The sequence below is a fragment of the Schistocerca nitens genome, chromosome 2, assembly GCF_023898315.1.
Source record: "Schistocerca nitens isolate TAMUIC-IGC-003100 chromosome 2, iqSchNite1.1, whole genome shotgun sequence".
In the NCBI taxonomy this organism is placed as follows: Eukaryota; Metazoa; Arthropoda; class Insecta; order Orthoptera; family Acrididae; genus Schistocerca; species Schistocerca nitens.
The window spans coordinates 902539079-902560928 of record NC_064615.1 but is presented as its reverse complement, the minus strand read 5'-3'; the positions used below and the strand labels follow the sequence as shown (position 1 = coordinate 902560928).

Here is a 21850-nt window from a genome sequence, read left to right as displayed (position 1 = left end):
TAACTATGATTTTTCAGAATGCTGTAACTAATGTAATAATTATTTTTTCTTTTGTTTAACAAGATGGCAGTTACAGTCACCATTTTCAATGGAAATCTATAGGCATCTTCAGATCTGAACACTGGGTCTGAAGATTATAGTTTAAGCAGGTAATAGCTCAGTGAAACCTGCAATTCTTGTCTGGTTAAATAAAATAGAAAAGAATACCAAGATATGTACCAGGGAAAGAGAGATATGTGATGAATGAACAGTGAGTATATGAAGCAACAGAGACATTTTTACAAATGTAAACAATATTGTAGTAGAAATACTACAAAAAAGATCGTAAGTCCAGGGTAACTAAAAACATGCCAACAGTGAGAAGATAATTATTACTATATTTGGCTGTGAGTACATGGTTTAAACAGAATAATAATTACACTTGTACACACTTGTCAAAAGCCAATATCTGGCAACAGCAGAGTTAAAAACCAACTGGACAGAGCAAAATTTTAATAGAATACACTTTCTTACCACTATTTGATTGTACTAAAATACCATGACAAAAATAGTTTAATAATTTACTGCACAATTACTGTTAGCTTAGCTTAGCGTAATGGTAATAACTATGTTAATGCTGCAATATCAGGATGGTGATATAGACTCGGACTTAATCTTTGCTTTTTGTTGCCAACTCTTTCCTTCTGTATACGTCATAGAACTGCAGTGACACCACTGAATGTAATTTTATTGTATGATAAAATTAGTTCATAAACCTAACTGAGGGAATATGAAAATAAAATAAATGTAAAAGGCAGCAGCAGTGTAAAAACAGAAGTAAGGCAAAAGAAGGACAATGGTTGTGATAAGGAGTAAAAGGAAAAGTATAACAATGGAGTGGGGAAGAAGAAAGAGGAATGTTGAGAAAGAATTAAGGAGCTTTTGCTTCAAGCCAACAATACTGATATCAGCATGAGTTGCTTAAAAATTATCATCCATCCATCCTAAATATGTTAAAGGAGGGCAGGGTTCTATTACTGTCTATTTGTGAGCTGTACTGTTTATATCAGTTTTTTTAATGTATTATTGCTTTTGTGAAATAAATGTTTAGGGAAGCTTCTGGAAATTATAGAGTGTTATAAAATGCTACTCACAAAAGAAGCAATAAATGGACACAACACATTGATAGGAGAAAGAACAAGCAATAAGCCTGTATTGTTTTCCTGCTCCACAATGTGTGATATGTTACTTTTTTTTCTTTAGTACGAAGCTTTTCTAATTTTATATAAAGCGAGGGTGTAGTGAGGAATTACAATCTATTTAACCCGCTTAAAATGCTCTTTTCACTTTTATTTGTCTAATCTTTTATGTTCCTTGGGATTAGTATATCATATTACACACCTTTGTTTTAAAGAAAGTGGCTTTGTGGATTTTATGATTTTTGTGATGGTTCTGCAAGCATTTGGGTGTATGAAAAGTATCTACCTGCATGGAGAGTCCAATTACATAGTAAATTGCAGACACCCATTAATAGGATGGATGAGATAGTTCTCAGGTCACAGGACTGAGAAAGAATGTCACCAACAAAATGATAGTGCGTAGGACAGCATTCTGCATTGGTAACTGCTTTGTAAATTATAACAGAATGACATAGAATAGTGTTCTACATATAATGTATATACAATCCTAGCAGCTGTATTTAGTAAGTTGCAGTACGAAAAAACAGCACAATTATCGTAAAATGGAGAGAGGAGCTTTTTTTTCCAAAGTAGCAGCTTCCTTTCCAGTTTACTCAAATTTAGACAGAAAAAGTGTGAATATCATTAAGCAGTATAATGATTGTTATTACAAAGTACAGATTAAGTTTCTATGATTTCCTTGTCTTTTGCCAGTTTATACCTTGACGTACTCCGCATCCCTGAAAGTTCTCCTTCTAGATGGATCTACAGAACATAGTGTATGAATGAATGAATAAAAGACTGCCGCAATATAAGAGCGTTCCTTCCATGTGTACTCTGCCCCATGCTTGAGAGGAATCTTATGATGAGTACCAAGGAAATAAAATACTTGGGGTGCTCTAAAATAAGCACTGCTGCCTTATGGTAGGTTGAGGAATCCACAAAGACTAAGGGAGAAACACCCCTACAGAAAAAGACCTGGTCCTCCAGGTTGAGGATTGTACGCAGGGCCAATAACCCATCTCCGGAAAACTCTAATATTACAAGTATCTCACATATGCCTCGGATGAAAAATGGACCCCAAAATATGATGACCTTGCAATGGAAATCAAACATGAGCGTCTGAACATGGAATGTACAGAGTATGTTTAAAACAGTATCCTTCTGAAGACTCAGCAAACAACTAGGCATAAGTACACAGTATTCAACAGTCGTAAAGAAAATGGTTATCACAAATTTGGAACGGCCTTCTGTGTACTAAATGATGTTCTCCCCACAGTAATAAAGTTTGAAGCCATTGATGAAAGACTATGCTACCTTACAAGGAAACCTCCCCATCGCACCCCCCTCAGATTTAGTTATAAGTTGGCACAGTGGATAGGCCTTGAAAAACTGAACACAGATCAATCGAGAAAACAGGAAGAAGTTGTAAGGAACTATGAAAAAATAAGCAAAATATACAAACTGAGTAGTCCATGCACAAGATAAGCAACAACAAGGATAGTGTGAGCTCCGGATCGCCGTGGTCCCGTGGTTAGCATGAGCAGCTTCGGAACGAGAGGTCCTTGGTTCAAGTCTTCCCTCCACTGAAAAGTTTAATTTTTTATTTTCAGACAATTATTATCTGTCCATCCGTCCGATGCGAGGTAACTGCGCCGTAGTATGGGGACGCTACACCTAAACAAACATCGAAACACACGACGTCAGTCGACCACAGCGCACAGAAGAGAGAGTATTCCTGCTAGCGAGGCTCCCTGGCTGGCAGTTGACTGTTCGCTACTTTGGACGAGAGTGCATTAAATACGTGATATGTATTCCGTGGGCAATATGAATCCAGCAAATATAGCTTGTGACTTCAATAACAAGGTCAATGATAATAATTGTCTGAAAATCAAAAATTAAACTTTTCACTCGAGGGAAGACTTGAACCAAGTACCTCTCGGCCCGGAGCTACTCACGCTAACCACGGGACCACGGCGCTCCTAGGCTCACACCATCCTTGATGTTGCTTATCTTGTGCATGGACTACTCAGTTTGTATATTTTGATTATTATTTTTTTTTTTTTTTTTATGGTTCCACACAACTTCTTCCTGTTTTCTCGATTGATCTGTGTTCAGTTTTTCAAGGTCTATCCACTGTGCCAACTTATAACTAAATCTGAGGGGGGTGCGATGGGGAGGTTCCCTTGTTAGAATCGGGTTCAAGTGGTTCAACTTGTCACTAAAAATTTTCATGCACCAACTAATGACAAAGTTGATGTAACAAAGGATAACTTCTATGAAAACTTACGAGACCTGTGGGAAAAAAACTACCAAAACATGATATCAAGATAGTAAGAGGCGATTTTAATGCAAAAATAGTAAAAGAGGATATTTTCAGACCAACTATTGGAAAAGAAAGTCTGCATAAGGAAAGTAATGATAATGTCATTCGGCTGATAAATTTTGCTGCAACAAATATGATCATTAGCAGTACTACCTTCCCTCATAAAAGAATACAGGAAGAAACATGGTACTCAAGTGATAAGAAAACAGCAAATCAGATTTATCATCTTCAACTTTCTTAGTCCTGTCTTCCCCAGTTGCGTGTAATATTACGGTATATTGATAATTTTTACTTATTCAGTTGCTGTCAGACGGTCCATAAGTAAAAATTATCAATATACAGATTGATCATGTTTTCATAGATAGTAAACACAGAAAAACAATTAGTGATCTACAATCCTTCAGAGGAGCTGAAATGGGGTCAGATCATAATCTAGTAATAAAAACAATGAAAATCAAGCTGAAGGCAACACCAAAAGTGAAATCTAGACTGGGAAACATGAACAGATGAAGTTTCAAACCGGTTTGAGGCCTTAAGTAATATGGAAGAAAGCCTTGAAATGACCAGTGATGAATACTGGAGCAATGTAAAAGAAGTCATCCTCAAAGCTGCAAATAATAACCTGCAGAGAGCTAAGAAAGGCTGGGAGAAATGGTTCAATGAAGAGTGCGAAGAAGCTGAAAACAAGGTTATGAAACTACAAAAGAAATGGTTGCAAACAAATAGGAATCCTGAAATAGAACTTGATTATCGGCAGGCTCAAATGCAGGCAAACAAAGTTAACCAGAAGAAAAAGAAACCATTCCTAAAACAACAGATAGAATCGATTCATGAATATCATCAAAATAACAACATGCGGATAATGTTTGGTACAATCAACAAAATTAGAAAAGGTTTTAATCACAAAACCAAGGTGATGAAGGATTTAAATGATTGAACCAAGAAAAATTTTAGCAACAAACAAGGAGTATTTTGACAACCTACTGATCCAGATGCACCAGTTACTAGTTCCGGCAACAGTCACAACTGTGAAGAAATTCCAGAACCCACATATGAGGAGGTAGTAGAGTGTGTCAAACACCTAAAAATGGTGAAGCAACTGGCTGTGACAGCATCCCAAGTGAGATACAAGCACTGCACATATGTTTACTTCATCTTATACAGATAATCTGGGAAACAGAGGACATTCCAACAGAGTGGAGAGAATAATTAATAGTCCCTATAAATAAAAAAGGAGACAGGGAAGATCTCAGAAACTATAGAGGAATATCATTAGTCAATACAGGTTATAAGATCTTATCTTGTTTATTGATATGCTGCTTAAAACCATATGCAGGAAGTATAATTGGGGATTATCAAAATGGCTTCCGCAAAAACAGATCCACCACTGTCAACACATTTGCAATCAAATCAATAAATGAAAAAGTTTGTGAATATAAAGAAAAAATACATTATCTGTTCATTGATTTCATGAAAGCTTCTGACTCCATCCATAGAAAGCTTGTGGAATGTAATGACTGAATTTGGTTTTACTAAATCGATTAAAGTCTCAATTCGAGCATGTTGAACAGTTCAAATTTCTGGGATCAGTGATAGATGAACAATATCAGAGACAGGTAGAAATAAAAGCGAGACTGCAAAATTCTAACCAAGCCTATTATGCAATACAAAATATCTTAGAGTCCAAACTGCTGACTAGGAAAACGAAAATAAAGTTATATAATGCAATCATCAGACCAGTTATAATCTATAGAGCAGAAACATGGAGCCTAACGAAAACAGAACACCACCATTTCCAAGTTTTTGAGAATAAAGTTTGTAGAAAAATCTTTGGTTCATATTATGACAATGAATCACAATGCTGTAAGAGAAGACACAACATAGAAATCCACAAGCTATCACAACAACCAATGAATGTGAACATAATAAATGCTAGAAGACTGTGATGGGCTGGACATCTGATGAGAATGAAAGAAGATCAAATTGTGTTACGAATATTCAGGGAAAATCCATACGGCAAAAGCCCAGGGGGAGACCCAGGTGTACTTGGTGCAATGAAATTGATTGCATATGTGAAAGATTAGGAATAAATAACTGGCAAGAGGCAGCACAAGACAGGAGCATCTGGAGGAATCATGTGAGACCAGCACAGGAGCTTTGAGTCCCTTAGGAGCCCACTACTATTACTACTACTTGCATAGGTAGAGAGCTACTTACCTGTTCAAAGGACTTGAGGCCTGCTTCCTTGCCCCATGATATCATATCATCAAAAATTAGCTTTTTAACCTCTGGGTGGCTGCATAGCACAGAAAATGTTCCTGGTATTCCATTTTCAAGAGCCCAGCATTTTATAACATCAACATCAGGAACAACAACTGCCACTATGCATGACTGCAAAAATAATAAGACAAATATTTTTTTAAAAAAAAGTGAAACATGGTATACTTAAAATAACAGACAGTACATAATGTGACACTACACCACAATGTCTTCAGTTTCATAATTAGTTGCTGCAGATTAAGAGATTCATTTAAACCAAATGCTACTGAATACATCCCCTACTTTCCGAAGTGTAATCAGAACTGCCATGGGCTTCATCAGACATCTTTTACCTGATGTGCCATGATCATATTTTACGGTTTTTGATTACCTGCATATCAGTGATTTTGATGCTGCAGTCTAAGACTGCCTCAGTAAAGGCTACCGACTGGAAGTGGAAACCTACATTTTAATTTAAACCATCATAGATTGCAATAGCTAATGTCTAGGTTACATGCTACTATACTAAAATTTGTTACTGTTTTCAGATTTGTAGTCATCATCTGATTTAATGATTACAGAAGCAACACATAGGCTTGTAGATAGTAAGTACATGTATTAACTATGTGCCTGGGTTGTTGCTGTAGTAGTTAGATCTGATGATGGTGGGAAATCTGAAACATGTAATCAATTTCAATAAAATAGTGAGTGAACAGGCTATGGACTTTTATAATCTACTCCAATACAAAGCTCCCAGATCTCCTCCTCAGGTCCAAAATTAGTGAATATCAAACTAATTAATATAACCACCTTAGAACACCAGTTACATCACAAGCGTTCAGTACACGAAGTTTTTAGTGCCAGAAACAATCTTCTTCTTCTTATAAATGCAGTTCAATTAAGCAATTATAAATAGAAACTTCTCAGCATTTCTGTGAGCGACACTATTTTAAATTTTAATCTATTTATTTAAGTTTGATTCTGATCCTCAGTCAACAAACATATTTTTTTAAATGTCTTAACTCCAAACTGATGATACAGATCATCATCATCATCATCGTCATCGTCGTCGTTGTCGTCGTCGTCATCGTCGTTACTACTATAGTTTGAGACAGATCTGTCACCATCTGCTAGCTTGCTTTCTTTTTTTCTGAATTTCACACTGGCCATTTGTTAGACATGTTGAATTGTAAGCAGAAATGGTGTTCATTTTGTTCACTTACAAAATAAGCACATAACCAGTTAACTACATTTCCTTAAATTAATGAGTTGTCATCAAAACAAGCCATTAATTTTCAGACAGTGAACCTGTATACAATGCTGGTCGAAGCAACAGAGGGGAACATTCCACGTGGGAAAAATATATCTAAAAACAAAGATTCTGTAACTTACCAAACGAAAGCATTGGTACATTGATAGAGACAATAACAAACACACACACAAATTTCAATCTTTCGCAACCCACGGTTGCTTCATCAGGAAGAGGGAAGGTGAGGGAAAGACGAAAGGATGTGGGTTTTAAGGGAGAGGGTAAGGAGTCATTCCAATCCCGGGCGTGGAAAGACTAACCTTAGGGGGAAAAAGGGACAGGTACACACACACACACACACACACACACACACACACACACACACACACACACACACACATTAGACACACTCATGCTCATAAATTAAGGATAATTGGCAGGATGTGATGTCACACAATGTGGTACTACACAAAACTGGCACTAATAACACAGGCACATAGGGAACACACACTACACAGAACTAAGTCCATGGTATTGGTGATAAGTTGAGAAAACCGTCCCGAAACACATGTGCTACAAACGCCACAGTTTCCTGCACATGTACCCCAACATCAATATGGGATATGATCACCTTGCACACATACACAGGCCACACAATGGGCTGGCATACACTGGATCAGGTGGTCGAGCAACTGCTGGGGTATAGCCTCCCATTCTTGCACCAGTGCCTGTCGGAGCTCCTGAAGTGGCCTAGGGGTTTGAAGACATGCAGCAATATGTCGACCGAGAGCATTCCAGATGTGCTCGATGGGGTTTAGGTCTGGAGAACAGGCAGGCCATTCCATTCGCCTGATATCTTCTGTTTCAAGGTGCTCCGCCACGATGGCAGCTAGGTGGGGTCGTGCGTTATCATCCATCAGGAGGAAGGTGGGACCCACTGCACCCTTGAAAAGGTGGACATACTGGTGCAAAATGACATCCCGATACAACTGACCTGTTACAGTTCCTCTGTCAAAGACATGCAGGGGTGTACGTGCACAAATCATAATCCCACCCAACACCATCAAACCACGACCTCCATACAGGGCCCTTTCAAGGACATTAAGGAGTTGGTATCTGGTTCCTGGTTCATGCCAGATGAAAACCCAGTGAGAATCACTTTTCAGACTATACCTGGGCTCGTCCGTGAACATAACCTGGGACCACTGTTCCAATGACCTTACACTGTGGTCTTGACACCAGGCTTAACGGGCTCTCATGTGACCAGGGGTCAATGGAATGCACCTTGCAGGTCTCCGAGCAAATAAAACCACGTCTTTTCAGTCGTCTGTAGACTGTGCGTCTGGAGACAACTGTTCCAGTGGCTGTGGTAAGGTCCCGAGCAAGGCTACCTGCAGTAATCCATGGCCGTCTGTGGGCACTGATGGTGAGATAGTGACCTTCTTGTGGTGTTGTACACTGTGGACATCCTGTACAGTAGCGCCTGGACATGTTTCCTGTCTGCTGGAATCATTGCCATAATCTTCAGATCACACTTTGTGGCACACGGAAGGCCGGTGGTACGACCTGCTGTATTTGACCAGTCGCCCTAGTATTCTACCCCTCGTAACGTCATCAATACGTGTTCTTTGAGCCACTTTCAACACACAGTCACCATTAGCATGTCTGAAAATGTCTGCACACGTACTCCTTGCACCATACTCTGACATGCACCAACACACCTCTGCATATGTGGACTGCTGCCAGTGCCACCGTGCGACGACCGCAGGTCAAATGCACCACATGGTCATACCCTGAGGCGATTTAAACCCGCAAACCACCCACCAGATCATTGTTTCACCATGTATCAGCATTATCCTTAATTTATGAGCATGAGTGTATACATAATTTTCAGTTATAATGTTCATGAACTTGCTCCACATCTGGTGTCTCTCAGTCACATTTGAAGATGTCTAAAATGTATCAGAACTGGTCAAGAATGTGAAGCCCATACCTTTCCAGGAATGAAGTACTACCAATCATTATATGGATGCCAAACAGAAAACTGAATGAACAGGAAATCTGCTGCTTTCGAGTTAATCCTCAAAACTCAGCCAAATGAAGATACTTTCGTGTATGCATTTTTGTTACCACAGTTACATGCATACTTTGGAAAGGAGAAACAAAGCACAATGAGGAAATGGAAGGACAGGTTTTACAGTATTGTTCCAGCATTTGGAAATATTATCAGGTGTACACAACAACAGTCATCAAGCAAATTCAAGGACAAGTTCCTAGTATTGTAACATGACAATATTGCTCTTATGAAAGTGTTGCAGAAATGACCCAGGAACGTTAATGGGAGTTATTGGAAGAAAGATGAAGTTCTTCTGAAACTCTATTGTTTAAGTTCAGAGAACCGGTTTCAACTGAGTGATCATTCTATTGTCACCATCTATGCTTCATATACAAATCATCTGCATAAGATACAAGGGATTAGGGCATGTACAGAGCCACAGAGAAAGTCATTTTTTTTCTCGCACAATGTATGAATGAAATTGGACAGGAAATTGTTATTATTCGTACAAGGTAGCCTACAATATGAATAGTACAGTTACTTATTGAGTGTATATGTAGATGAAGGACAGAGAAAGGCTCATACTATAACCTGGTTGATGGAAATGGTAGCATGAATTACAGAAGTGCTACAGATGAACACTGAGAAACTGAGGAGTAAGCGAAGGCCAGAAGACAGAAGTGTCAAGAATTGAAGATATCCAGAGATACAAAGAGCAAGCTATGAATGAAGAAAACAACAACCTGACATTACAAAAAACTTTTAAACAAAAGTCTACGGGATGTAATGAAAATATGAACTGAAGTTAAGATTAAATCATTATTTACATAAGCTTGATTCATAATGTTGCATTCTCATTTCTCAGGTTTTGTGCAGACTGTTGTATCCAGGTCAGAATTAAATACAGATACATTAAATCCTTCAAAATTCACTGACACACCACTCTACAAGGGAATAGGATTTGGCTGCTCAGCCCCTACTTCTGGCCAGTCTATGGAGTAGAAATCACATCTACTTTCCTCAAGTATAGCTCCTGGCAACCATACAAGGATGTTACAGAGCTCACATAGCCATTTGGATATACAGGTATTGCTGATTGCTATCTACCAGGTTGGCATTCCAGTTGCCATATGGACATCCTACTTTGGAAACAAGATGCCATCATTTGGATACTCTCAGGCTTATAACAGTTTTCGCAATGGAGAACCACTGTAATTGACACTTTTAACTACATCTGTCCATCCTAGCTTCTGTTGACAGAATGTGTGTTTAGTAATCTAGTCTCTCATATCCTTTTTTTCCTTACATGAAGGAAAAGTGCAGCAAAACAGGACGGTTTTTGGAGACTGACAGATTTTTTCAACTAGTGTATATGGAATTTATTTCATAATCCTTTGTTCTACAAATTTTTTTCTCTTACTGGAATGTTTTGACACACTTGACACCACACTGGGAGATTACCCAAACAGCTGACGCACTTACCGTATGGAGGATCCTTGCCTCATATTCATAGATAGCCTTTCCATTGTAATAGGAGTCAGTGGGGGTTGTCCATAGTGTTGAAAGAGTGCACTGAATTATAAATGTAAGGCTTCATCTTAAGGTGAGTGAAACAGTCTGATTTGTTCAAGTGAAGTCGGTGAATCAAATGTCTGTATTAATGCAGCTGTTCTCCTGGTTTCACTGTTGACTTCCTTTATTATACACTTCAGATGAGCACTGTCTTCCCCTTCCCATTATCCTTTAACACTCTCATATTTATGTGAATCGAACCTTTGCAAGAGAGCAACCTTGTTCAAGTTGAGAGTTTCGCAAAATTCTGGTGTTATCGGATATTGTCCAGCTTTTTCTCATCCTAGATTTGCAACTTTCATGGGAAAATAGCTGTCTCTGCTAACAATGCTCCATATCTTAGAAACTTCACTAACTCTGAAATACTACTATGCACAGGAAGGATTTTTCTGTGGATAGAATGGCAGCACTTTTCCAAATATCGAATGTACTCTTAAAAACAATAAGGAACACATTCTCAGAGAGAGAGAGGGAGAGGGAGAGAAGTGTTTGTGTTGGAATTTATGATATGTTTCTGATATGGAGCTCCACATATACCCAGTGACAGGATTGTTTTTAGGTATAGTCTCTACAAGAGGTTAAACTGAAATGTACAACTATTTTCCTGAACTGTAAAGATGCTCTAGCTCCAGCCACCAAAGTAGGAGCCGCTGCCAACAGAAGCAGTAGTTTCTATTTCTTCACAGTGATTTTTCTGACGTGTTTCTGTGAAGTAAATATTATGCAACTGTTTCCCTGTACAATTTGCTAATTTTTTTCTAACTATGTGCATATTTTTTCTCAATAATTGTGTGAGCTCACTTAATTTCATATAGATAGCCAGAAACAGTGTAAAAGCTGCACTCAGACTGCATCTAGCAACTGATGTGTGCTGTTATATTTCTTGTTGTATAGACAAATGTAGTTTCATGGTGGACAGGGACTGAAGCTGTTGTTTATGGACACACAGGAAAATGGTGACTGTACAGTTGGAAGCCATGTTGACCATGGTTGACAGGCTTTGGGCTGCTGCTGTAACCTGCAGTGAAGTTTAAGCACCTGAGGTGAAAGCTGTGGCACCTCTTGTGCCTGTAGCATTGTTTGGAACCCATGATGCTGCATCACCTTCAGATTTACTTGTTTTTGTAGGTCCACATTCATCCGACTGCGTATGGCAAACATGGTGAAGTCAGGAGTCTCAGGGTGGAAGGCATAAGTGAGTACTGGCTACACAGCTGACCCCTTTATACTTTGGAAACATAATTGAGGTGTTGTCCATTGCTGAAAGTACATGTGACTCAGCACAGGATATTTTGTCTAATAGGACTGGGGCTGATCTTCATGAAAGACATGGATAAGTGGATAAGAGAAGAGGATGGATTTGATGGTCATTGGGAGCTCCAACATAAGGCAGGTGTAGCCTCTTAAAGAAATAGCAAGCTTGCCAGGAAGGTAAGCAAGTTTCAGTTCTGTACGCTTGCTAGGGGTCTTATAAAAATGTGGAGGAGGCTGTGTTGACAGTGACTAACTGCACTGGGCACACCTGGGTGTAAATCATGGCTCCTGTTGGCATGAATGGTGCCTAGCACTTAAGCTCTGAGGCCATCCTCAGTTCCTACAAGCAGCTGGTTGAATTAGTGAAGATAATCAGTGTTACACACCATGCGGAAGCAGAATTATTATTTTGGAGGATCATTTCCAGAACCGGTTATGGTACATTGGTTTGGAGCCGAGTGGAGGGCTTCAACCAGAGACTTTGACAATTCTGTCATAATGCCCAAAATTCATAAACGCCCATGCATTTATGCATTTTATAGATTAATTGACAAGTGGCACTTCTAAAAAAAAGTTTAAGCTGATTTTTGTATTGGAAAAGATGTTTTGCAACACTGCTTTTCAGTGACTGGGTAACAAAGTCGAAAAAGCTTTTTGAGAGTTAGGGGAGAGTAGTAGTAGTAGTAGTAGTAGTAGTAGTAGTCTTCTTCTTCTTCTTCTTCTTCTTCTTCTTCTTCTTCTTCTTCAGTCCTGAGACTGGTTTGATGCAGCTCTCCATGCTACCCTATCCTGTGCAAGCTTCTTCATCTCCCAGAACTTACTGCAATCCTGTGTGCAATTTGTGCTTTTACCAGTGGGGGGGATGTCTTAGGGGGTTAGTATAATTATATATGTTACTAGCTTGGACCGTGGCGTTACCCATGGTTAATCAGTTATTTATAAATAGATGTTAATGGCGAAACTCAGTATTCACGCTTATGCACTATCAGAAAAGCCATCCCTTGTTATATCTTTAAAAGTACATTATAGGTAAAGCTTATTTACAAAATCATCTACATACAGGTATATGAGGGGAATTCAAAAAGTAAAGGCACGTATGTGAAAAGCTGTACTTATTCTGATGATAGAAAACTCAAACATGCGTTATTTTTCTACGTAACCTTCCTAGATTTCAATGCAGTTTTCCCGACGTTTTACAAGTTTTTTTTATTTCATCAGAAAATACGTTTATCGGTTGCATCTCTAACCAATTTTGCACCGCAGCAATGACGTCTTCACCACTTTCAAATCTTCTTCCCTGTAGTGCTTCCGTTAAGGGTCCAAACATGCGAAAATCGCTTGGAGCCAGGTCTGGAGTGTATGGTGGATGTTCCAGCACTTCGAATCTCAACTCCTTTATTGCATCGGCTGTCCGTTTGGCAGAATGTGGGCGAGCGTTATCTTGTTGCACGATGACACCTCTTCACAGTTTTCCACGACGTTTGGATCTGATTGCAGGTGTTAGTTTCGTACGCAACACATCACATCCACCATACAATACAGACCCGGCTCTAAAGCCTCGTTTACGCTGGGGCGACGTCTTGCAACATTGTGGCATGCTACGGAAATGTGGCGTGCGTCGTCTAGTCATTTAGTTCTAAATGTTTTGAAATGCTTAACTACTACATAACACTTTTTCAAAATTAATAAGCATACATATTAATAGTAAACTTTCAGTGTTCGGCTCCACAAATTTAAATTATATGTAAAGTTTTACTCCAGTGCTTGGGAAATAAACATCCCAGGTTGGGGTGCATAAACTAAAACCAGAGCAGGGGAAATCCCCCCCCATCCCCCCCTGCAAATCGCACACTGCTGCAACCTACATCCATCTGAATCTGCTTAGTGTATTCATCTCTTGGTCTCCCTCTACGATTTGTACTGTCCACGCTGCGCTCCAATGCTAAATTTGTGATTCCTTGATGCCTCAGAACATGTCCTACTAACCGGTCCCTTCTTTTTGTCAAGCTATGCCACAAACTCCTCTTCTCCCCAATTCTATTCAATACCTCCTCATTAGTTATGTGATCCACCCATGTAATCTTCAGCATTCTTCTGTAGCACCACATTTTGAAAGCTTCTATTCTCTTCTTGTCCAAACTAGTTATCGCCCATGTTTCACTTCCACACATGGCTACACTCCATACAAATACTTTCAGAAAAGACTTCCTGACACTTAAATCTATACTCGATGTTAACAAATTTCTCTTCTTCAGAAATGCTTTCCTTGCCATTGACAGCCTACATTTTATATCCTCTCTACTTCGACCATCATCAGTTACTTTACTCACCAAATAGCAAAACTCCTTTACTACTTTAAGTGTCTTAGTTCCTAATCTAATTCCCTCAGCATCACCCGACTTAATTCTACTACATTCCATTATCCTCGTTTTGATTTTGTTGATGTTCATCTTATATCCTCCTTTCAAGACACTGTCCATTCCGTTCAACTGCTCTTCCAAGTCCTTTGCTGTCTGTGACAGAATTACAATGTCATCAGCGAACCTCAAAGTTTTAATTTCTTCTCCATGGATTTTAATACCTACTCCGAATTTTTCTTTTGTTTCCTTTACTGCTTGCTCAATATACAGATTGAATAACATCGGGGAGAGGCTACAACCTTGTCTCATTCCCTTATTATTAGACTCCCTTATTATTATTATTATTATTATTTATCAGAGTTATTAGGAGAAATAAATTGGACTCTAACCATAACTTTTTACATCTTTATTGGGGTCAAGTCTTGGGGTAGTACATAACAAAAAAAGAATACAACACTCAAGTTAAAACTTAATTTTTGAACTGAAGTATAGTTTATATTAAGTAGCTAACCAGTAGGTGGAAATCAGACAATGGAAAACCCTGTATGGAATGTAACAATATTATGAAAAGGAAAGTTTTTACTCACCATATAACAGAGATACTGAGCTGTAGATAGCCACAACAAAAAGTCTGTCACAAATAAGCTTTCAGCCAGCAAGGCCTCCTACAAAAACAAACACACACACACACACACACACACACACACACACACACACACACACACACTACTGCAGTCTCTGGCAACTGAAGCCACACTGAGCAGCAGGCACCAGTGCATAATGGGAGTGGCAAATGGGTGGTGGTAAGGAGTAGTCCGGGGCATGGGAGGGGAGGGATAACGTGGTAGAGGTGGGAGGCAGTGCTGCTGCGGAGTGCACAAGGACAAGGTGGAGGGAGGGTAGGGCAGTTATATGAGACGGGAACAGGGAATGGGCTGGATGGGTGAGGACAATGACTAACGAAGGTTGAGGCCAGGAGGGTTAAGGAAATGTAGGATATATTGCAGGAAAGTTCCCACTTGCACAATTCAGAAAAGTTGGTGTTTGTGGGAAGGATCCATGTAGCACAGACTGTGAAGCAGTCATTGAAATGAAGAATGTCATGTTGGGTAGCATGGTCTACTTGTTTCTTGGCCACAATTTGTTGGTGGCCATTCATGCAGACAGACAGCTTGTTGGCTGTCATGTGCATGGAGAATGCAGCACAGTGGTTGCAGCTTAGCTTGTAGATCACATGACTGGCTTCACAGCTAGCTGTGCCTTTGTTGGGATAGGTGATGTTTGTGACCGGACTGGAGTAGGTGGTAGTGTGAGGATGTATGGGACAGGTCTTGCATCTAAATCTATTACAGGTACATGAGCCAAGAGGTAAGGGGTTGGGAGCAGGGGTCGTGTAGGAATGGACGAGTATGTTGTGTAGTTTTGGCAGATGGCGGAATACCACTCTGGGAGGGCTGGGAAGGATAGTGGGTAGGACATTTCTCATTTCAGGGCATGATAAGAGGTAGTTGAAACCATGATGGAGAATGTAATTCATTTGCTCCAGTCCTGAGTGGTACTGAGTTACGAGGGGAATGCTCCTCTGTGGCTGGAAGGTGAGGGCTTGGGAGGTGGTGGGAGACTGGAAAGATAAGGCATGGGAGATTTGTTTTTGTACAAGACTGGGAGGATAATTACGGTCTTTGAAGGCTTCAGTGAGACCCATGGTATATTTTGAGAGGGACAGCTAATTACTGCAGATATGACCACTGCGGGCGGGACTTCTATCGAATGGGTAGCAGCTGTAGTATTGCTGGTGGTTAGTAGGTTTGATATGGACAGAGGCACTGATGTAGTCACCTTTCAGGTGGAGGTCAACGTCTAGGAAGGTGGCCTGTTGGGTTGAGTAAGAGTTTCTGGGGGAATGTGGATAGGGTGTCTTCACCCACAATCCAGATCTCAAAGATGTCACGAATGAATCTGAACCAGGTGAGGGGTTTAGGATTCTGTGTGTTTAGGAAGGATTCCTCTAAATGGCCCATGAATAGGTTGGCATAGGATGGTGCCATGCTGGTACCCATAGCTGTTCCCCAGATTTGTTTGTAGGTAATGCCTTCAAAAGACATTACAAACTAAGCATGACAGTGAACAGATGTCAGATTACTTCAGGGGTCAGAATCAAAAATTTATCTCCAAAAATGTTGAATATAAATGTTCATAGCTCAAGAGCACTGTACAATATGCCTCAGACAAATTTGTGCTAAGAAAAGTTATGACAGATAGGAAAGACACGCTACGGTTCAGCAACCACATTAGAAAGCTGCTCCAAAACTGAAGAATGCTTCACTGCAGGTTTAAACATAGTCAAAGTCTCATTGATAACAAAAACTGAATTAAACCAAAACCAGCCTAAAGAGAGCCTTACATGAAACATTCAATGTATTTGAAAGTAAAATTCTAACTACTGATTTGGCAGAAAATACTTAGAAGGTTTGGTCTTATGTTAAATTAGTAAGCCGATTGAAACCAAGTGTCCAGACATTCACTCAGTGACTAAAATGGCATCAAAATGGACGATGATGGAAGGCCAAAATACTAAAATCTCTTTTTCCAAAATCGTTTGATTAAGGAAGATCGTACTGAGGTTGCTCTTCTGATTCAATGCACAAATACAAAAATGACATAGCAAACTAAGTGGCTGTGGCATAGAAAATTAACTAAAATCATTTAAGAGGAAAAAGGTGACTGATACTGGTGGGATATCTGTACGATTCTATGTAGAGTATGCAAAAGAAATTTTAACTCTACCGGCAGCAATTATTGTAGATAGCTGGAGGAATGAAGCATTCCAAATAACAGAATGAATGCACACTCATATTTTCAAAAAAGAATCATCAAAGACATGCACAAAACTGTGGGCCTGTATCACAGCTGAGAATTTTGGAACACATATTATACTACTTATTATGACCTATCCAGACACCAAAAATAGCCTGAGCATGTGAAACCTGGCTCACTCTGTTTACAAAATCCAGAACACAGAAAATTCAAGTACCAAGATGAATGCCATGTTCATCTTCAAGAAGGCGTTTGATACAGTTTCATATTGCCTACTAATGAATTGAATATGACTATGGAATATTAGACTTGTTTTTGCAACTGGACTGAACTGAAGAGCTTTTTGCAAATAGAATACAGCACATCAATCTTAAAAGAGACTTATCTTCAGAGGTAAAAGTAATTTCGGGTGTACTCCAAGGAAGTGTTATAGGGCCATTATTGTTCATACTTTTTTATTTAAATGGCTTGGTAGATAATGTCAAAAACTTCTGGAGAATGTTCTCAGATGCCGCTGTTGTATGTAGAGAAGTTGCAATGCCATAAAATTTTAATGAAATGCAGGAAAATCTGTATTGGATTGACACTTCATGCAGGAACTGGCAGTTGACCCACAACATAAATATGAGCTATTGCACAAGGTGCCTTATTGTATGATTACACAAGTGTTGCACAATCACTGGAAGCAGACACACCCATTACCTATCTGGGAGTGTGCATACAGAATGACATCAAGTGGAACAACAAAGTACAACTAATAGCAGGAAACACATTTGCCAGACAGATTGATTGAAAGAATCTTCAGTATGTATAGTCCATCCATGAAGAAGATAGCTTACAAAAGCATTGAAACTTCCTGGCAGATTAAAACTGTGTGCCCGACCAAGACTCGAACTTGGGACCTTTGCCTTTTGCGGGCAAGTGCTCTACCATCTGAGCTACCGAAGCACGACTCACGCCCGGTCCTCACAGCTTTACTTCTGCCAGTATCTCATCTCCTACCTTCCAAACTTTACAGAAGCTCTCCTGCGAACCTTGCAGAACTAGCACTCCTGAAAGAAAGGATACTGCGGAGACAGGGCTTAGCCACAGTCTGGGGGATGTTTCCAGAATGAGATTTTTACTCTGCAGTGGAGTGTGCGCTGATATGAAACTTCCTGGCAGATTAAAACTGTGTGCCTGACCGAGACTCAAACTCGGGACATTTGCCTTTCGCGAGATACTGGCAGAAGTAAAGCTGTGAGGACCGGGTGTGAGTTGTGCTTCAGTAGCTCAGATGGTAGAGCACTTGCCCACGAAAGGCAAAGGTCCCGAGTTTGAATCTCAGTCGGGCACACAGTTTTAATCTGCCAGGAAGTTTCATATCAGCGCACACTCCGCTGTAGAGTGAAAATCTCATTCTGGATACAAAAGCATTGTTTGACCAATATTTTAATATTGGTTGTCAGTAAGGGAAACGGAGGAGATACAAAGATGAGCAACACATTTCATCACAAGTTTGTGTAGTAAGGACAAAAGGTTATGAAGATGCTCATCTGACTCGTGTTACAGACTTCACAAGAGAAGCATTACGCATCATAGTGTGGTTTACTGTTAAATCTCTGAGGGTGTACATTCCTGAAGGAGCCAACTAAAATTGCTTTCTTATGTGTGTATGTCATGAATAGACCATGAAGGCAAGATTAGGGGTGTTCAGGCTCACATAAGAGATTACCAATGATTGTTCTTCCCATTCACAATTGTTGAGTAGCACAGAAGTAGTAACCATAGTACACAAAACAACCTTCCCCACATATCACAAGGTGGCTTGTAGAGGATAGATGCGATGATGAATATTTTGTTCAGAACTGGTAATAGCAAGGAATAATATGTGATTTAGAAATGCTATCAAGTAAATAGTTGACAGCCACTGATCACAACTTAACATGCTCTATCCTCAACATGCCACCTACATACAATACAGATCAATACAAATTTACGTGCACTGATTTATAATTTTGTTTATACAACACTGACCTTTAGAGATTCGCCACAAACAAATACTTGCTGTACATACTGGCTTCGAATGTAAATATTTTCAATTTTTTCAGGAACTATATATTCTCCCTGTGACAATTTAAATATATGTTTCTTCCTATCAATAATCTTCAGTGTGCCATTCTGAAAACAATTTAGAAAATCTATGATCATCCAGAAAATTTTCATTTGATAATTACAACAAAATTAAAATTATTTTACAGTATACCCACTGGCAGCCATTGTCCAACATCGCCAGTATGGTGCCATCCATCACTGTCAACTGTTTCATTTGTTTTCTCTTCATCTTTGTAGTAGCCTAGAAAAACATTTGTGCCTTTGACACAAACCTCTCCTTGGCCATTTGATGCATAATACTCCATCTCAGGCACATCCACTAATTTGACACAGCAGCAGGCAACTGGAGGCCCTACATGGTCTGGAACGTGATCACCTTGTACAGTCAGAGTTACTGGTGCAGAGCACTCTGTCTGCCCGTAGCCCTCCACTACCTAAGGAACACATGTGATACACAATAACATCATAAATTTTCAGTCCATCAGTGAAACAATAACAAAGTTTATATTATTGGATTAAAAGAGGGGGGAAGGGACCAAACTACAAGGTCATCAGTCCCATGTTCTGAATAAAACAATGCCACAAGTGTGAGAATAAAACAAACAAGGCTGACAATACAAAACAGAGTGAAAGGAAAAAGCACAAGAATGATGAAGGACAACAAACATGTAAATGGACAAAAGGGGGACAAGAAAACCACAGAAATGGAAGAAACGGGATGAAGAGAGTAAAACAACAAAGCAGATGACCATCGCTGGCAGACCATGAGAATAAAAAGGAGAAGCCAGCCACTCTGCAACACATTAAAACCTCCACCCTAAAAGCACTAGGGTGGAGGACAAAGAGGGACAAAGGACATGCACTAAAACTTAGATCAAATGATAAAACCCACCCTCATGAATAAAACTTAAAACTAATTAAGCCAATGAGGCGTTGTCGGATAAAATTAGTGGCAACGAGTCTGGTAACCCAAGATTCTGTCTCTGGCCAGTCAAAGCAGGACAGTGCACCAGAAGATTGGCCACTGTCAACTGGGTGCCACACCGACACTAAGGCGGGTCTTCACAGCGCTGGAGGTAACTGTTGGTCCCCAGGGGTGAGGCCAATGCGGAGCCGGCAGAGGACAACTGATACCCTGCAAGAGGCCCGCAGGGAAGACATCCACACATTCATAGTCTCCTTAATGACACACAGTTTGTTGTGCATACTGTTATGCCATTCAGTCTCCCAAATTCGAAAAACACTGTGGCATAAGTCCGAATGAAGGTTAGGTTCAGAGATGAAACTTCCTGGCAGATTAAAACTGTGTGCCCAACCGAGACTCGAACTCGGGACCTTTGCCTTTTGAGTCTCGGTCGGGCACACAGTTTTAATCTGCCAGGAAGTTTCATATCAGCGCACACTCCGCTGCAGAGTGAGAATCTCATTCAGGTTCAGAGATGCCCATCTCCAGAAGCGGTTTCCATGTAGCCTGTTTGGCCAGCCTGTTGGCAAGTTTGTTGCCTAGGCCTAGGGTCCAGACAATCACCACTGAATGACTGGACCATTCCAGGGCATAGATACACTCCTGGATGGTCGCTACCAAAGGATGACGAGGATAGCACTGGTCGATAGCTTGTAGGTTGCTCAAGGAGTCAGTACACAGGAGAGATGACTCATCTGGGCATGAGCAGATATGCAGTGTAAACCATTCATGACCCCGGTACATGTCAAGAATCGAGAGGAAGTGACAGCGGAGAGCCGCGAGGTTATCCGAGTTTGATCTGTAATGGAGGGACACCAGCCTCCACCAGTATGCTGGCCACCGGACTCGTCCTAAAAGTTCCTGTCGCTAGTCGAACCCCACAGTGGTGTACAGGGTCAAGTAAATGCAATGCTGAAGGCGTTGCCAACCCATAAACCAGACACTCATAGTCAAGACAGGATTTACAAGGGCTCTGTAGGTCTGCAGCAGCATAGAGTGAACTGCACCCCAGCTGGTGTTGCTCAGGCAGCAGAGGGCATTGAGGTGCTGCCAGCATTTCCACTTAAGCTGACGAAGGTGAGGTAGCCATATCAATCAGGCATCAAAAACCAGTCCTAAGAATTGATATGCCTGCACTACAGTGAGTGGATCGTCAGTAAGGTAAAGTTCTGGTTCCGGATGAATGGTACGATGCCGACAGAAGTGCATGACAGACGACTTCACGGCTGAAAACTGGAAGCTGTGGGCTAGAGCCCATGACTCAGCCTTGTGAATAGCTCTCTGTAGGCGGCGTTCAGCAACACCAGTACTGGAGGAGCAGTAAGAAATGTGGAAGTGATCCACATACAGAGAAGGTGAGACGGATGGCCCTACAGCTGCCACTAGACTGTTCATGGCCACTAAAAATAGAGAGACTCTCAATACGGAGCCCTGCAGGACTCCATCCTCCTGGATATGGATGGAACTATGGGAGGCACCAACTTGGACACACAAAGTACGAAGCAACAGAAAATTTTCGATAAAAATCGGGAGCGGGCCTCAGAGACCCCACTTTTATAATGTGGCAAGTATATCACGTCACCAGGTGGTGTCACACGCTTTTCGTAAATCAGAAAAAGACAGCAACTAGGTGTTGGCATCTGGAAAAGGCTGTGCAGATGGCAGACTTGAGGGACACAAGTTATCAGTGGTACAGCGACCCTGGCAAAAGCCGCCCTGACATGGAGCCAGTAGACCACATG

At 40.4% G+C, this 21850-nt stretch overlaps 1 protein-coding gene across 2 annotated transcripts in view; it reads right to left on the bottom strand.

Moving 5' to 3' along the window:
- Positions 1-21850, bottom strand: part of LOC126237212 (long-chain-fatty-acid--CoA ligase 1) — a 694263-nt gene that overhangs the window by 1339 nt on the left and 671074 nt on the right. For both annotated transcript variants that reach the window (XM_049947096.1, XM_049947097.1), the window contains 3 exons: positions 19300-19578; positions 19067-19210; positions 5701-5874 (listed from right to left, as the gene is read on the bottom strand). In XM_049947096.1, the coding sequence (XP_049803053.1) occupies positions 5701-5874; positions 19067-19210; positions 19300-19578 (597 nt within the window). The remainder of the gene's footprint in view (positions 1-5700; positions 5875-19066; positions 19211-19299; positions 19579-21850) is intronic.